Below are 2609 nucleotides of genomic sequence, written 5' to 3'. Positions count from 1 at the left end.
AGCAGCTGGGGTGCAGGCTGTCACTGGGTGATCTCCCTGTTGTGTGACGGGGGGAACCGCAGAACTTAAAGCACACCTGGTGCTCCCCTTCCCATTCATCAGTTGTCAAGTTGGTCGGTCAAAGGCTCTTCACAGTGAGGCACGTGATGTTGGAGTGCTGATGCCCCTGCCAGGGGAACGGTGCAGGCCGCAGAGCGGTGGGGTGAGAGCCCAGGGAACAGAAGCCAGCACGAAGAGGCGCAGTAGCCGGTTGACTCTCTTCCATTAAGCTGTTTGGACCTCGAGCAGGAGTTTGCTGGTCCTGGCTTTTTCTGTCTTTGGTCTGGTAGGAGCTACCTGGGGGAGAGTTGCTTGCGGGTGCTCTAGGTCGTCCTTGCTCTATGCATACTGCTGTGAGGAGGCAGCGAGCCACCCCTTCTGCCCCACGGAACAGGGGCCAGAGAGAATCTCCCATCCCCTGACACAGGACAAGACGACACTTGATTTGGCCTGCGCCAGCACCAAGCAGAGACGCAACGTACAGCTGAGCTTCGCAGCCCTCGTTAACTTTGCGAAGCGTGCCAAAATAGAGTAGTTGTTGTTCCATCTCTGGGTGCGGGCAGTGGGCACAAGGAGCAGAATGAACCCCCTGGGTTTCCCAGAGAGCTCTGCCCCAGAGCCAGGCATGCGGTGAGGCTTCGGCATCCCTCGGGACCTGAGCACTGTGTGGCAGGATGAGCAGGGAACCAAGGGCTTTGTAGCAAACAGCCTGGCGTTTTGGGGATCCAAGCAAAGCGGGCTGGGATCTGCTGGGAGCGCAGCTTTGGTTCCCATGCAGTTGGAGACGGGCGAGCGGCTGCGGGCACCACCTGATGCATGAGGGAACTGGCACGGTGGTGCAGGAGTAGAACCGAGGGGGCCTGCGGTGGTAGTGACCACCTGGCCTGTGCCTGGGAGGTGGCTCTGCATGGCCTCAGCCGGCTGCTCCTGGGGCTGTGCCTTTGCTCAGCCTCTGCTTTGTGTCTGTCCCAGATGGTGGAGACGCAGTTTGTGCTGTCCTTCGTGCACCGCTTCCTGGAGCACCGCGGGGCCACCACCTACTTTGCCTTCTGCTACCCCTTCTCCTACACGGAGTGCCAGGAGATGCTGGCGCAGCTGGACGGACGCTTCCAGGAGTGCAGGCACATGTCTCCTAGCAGGTGCGCACCCCCTGCACCCCGCCCCCCAGTTCCTGGCCCTCACCCACTCGGATTTGCCCACCCCGTGGAAGCATCATGTTGTCCAGCTCTGGCTGCAGTGGGGTGGAGGAGGTGGGGTCTCTGTGCCCCCTGCTCCCCCCCCAGTAACCGCCTGTTCCTTGCTCCTCTGGGCCCCAGCTCCACACAAGCAGCAGCAGCTGCTCCCCCCATGCTTCTGAGGGGCCTCCCGGGGGTCCTTCCATGCTTCGGGCCCGGTTTTAGGCCAGTGTCCCATCAGGCAGGAGAGGCTGAGATAGGGCTGTGCAACCACTGCAGCCCTTGGTTTAAGGAGAGGGGCTTCTCAGAGGCCAAGACCTCCTTTGCTTTCCCCCTCCTGGCTGCGGGAAGGTCCGGGCATCTCTCTCCCACTGCTCCCTTCCTCTACAACTGCTGTCATGGAGGGAGATCTCAGTGCCAAGAGCCAGCCTTGGTGCTGGGCTCTTTGTGGATCGTGCTAGGAAGCTCCTCTGATCCCTAGAATTCCTTCTCGGAAGTCAGAGGAGAACTTAACGCCTGGCTGAGGGGGGGAGGACAGGGTCATTTGTCAGGTGTCTCTGCGGACAGCCCTGTCCTGCTGCCCCTCCTGGCCCCAGAAGCTTCCTGTGCCGCGGGGCTGGGGTTGCTTAGACAAGAGGTAGCAATAGTGTATTGAAATGGGTTTGTTCTTAAACTGTCACATGATGGAGAGCTATGAGAATTTCAAAACCTGACAGTCAGTTGGAAGGGTCTGATGGCGATGTCATCATCCCTGTGGGTCAAACTCGCCAACTGATGCGAGGCCCCTGAGCCCCTTGGGATGGTGGCAGGGCTGGGTGGTCCTGACCAAACCCCTCCGGGATGGGTTCCCAAAGGAGAGAGGGATGCCACTGCCCTTGCTTACCCCAGCTGGCACTCTCGGAGGAGGCCAGCCCCTCCTGCCAGTCAGGGCTTATTTTCCCACCTGACTATGGTGGGATGAGCTGTCGGATGGCTGCAGGCACCGGTGCCGGGTCTGGCTGTGCAGGGGCTGCTTGCCCACCTCTTGCCATGGCCTGGGGGGCTGGGCAGCCTGACCCCAGGCCCTGGGCCACCGCTCTTTCCTCCGAAGGAATGGCTGCTCGGGCACACTCGTGTTCCTGGCAGGCTCAGAGGGGAGCTGGCAGCAACCAGCTTGGCTGTGGGTGCCTGCCAGCAGCAGGCAGGATTTGGTGGTTCTGGTCAGGCTGGAGCTGTTGAGCTGCCAGGGAGCAGAGCGAGCAGCCATGTGGTCCTGGATGAGCGGTAGAGCTCAGGGCTGCAGGTGGAGAGCATCCCCTGCCCAGCTGGCAGCCCCCTTCACTCCTCAAGGGCATCTCCGGCAGCTGCCCGGGATGAACCTCGGACCCCTGTCCCTCACTCACCGACACAGCACCA

The 2609-nt window shown here is 61.3% G+C and overlaps 1 protein-coding gene across 1 annotated transcript in view; it reads left to right on the top strand.

The window, feature by feature from the left end:
• Positions 1–1011: 1011 nt before the first annotated feature.
• The window catches only part of LOC104169272 (cytosolic carboxypeptidase-like protein 5), a gene marked incomplete at both ends in the record, with an annotated part of 5370 nt that continues 3772 nt past the window's right edge, over positions 1012–2609 (top strand). Inside the window, one exon of the mRNA XM_009710162.1 lies at positions 1012–1178. Coding sequence (XP_009708464.1) covers positions 1012–1178 — 167 coding nt within the window. The remainder of the gene's footprint in view (positions 1179–2609) is intronic.

The sequence above is a fragment of the Cariama cristata genome, unplaced genomic scaffold (assembly GCF_000690535.1).
Source record: "Cariama cristata isolate BGI_N322 unplaced genomic scaffold, ASM69053v1 scaffold26120, whole genome shotgun sequence".
Lineage (NCBI taxonomy): Eukaryota > Metazoa > Chordata > Aves > Cariamiformes > Cariamidae > Cariama > Cariama cristata.
The sequence above is the reverse complement of the archived record's forward strand: the minus strand, read 5'-3'. Positions and strand labels throughout refer to the sequence as shown.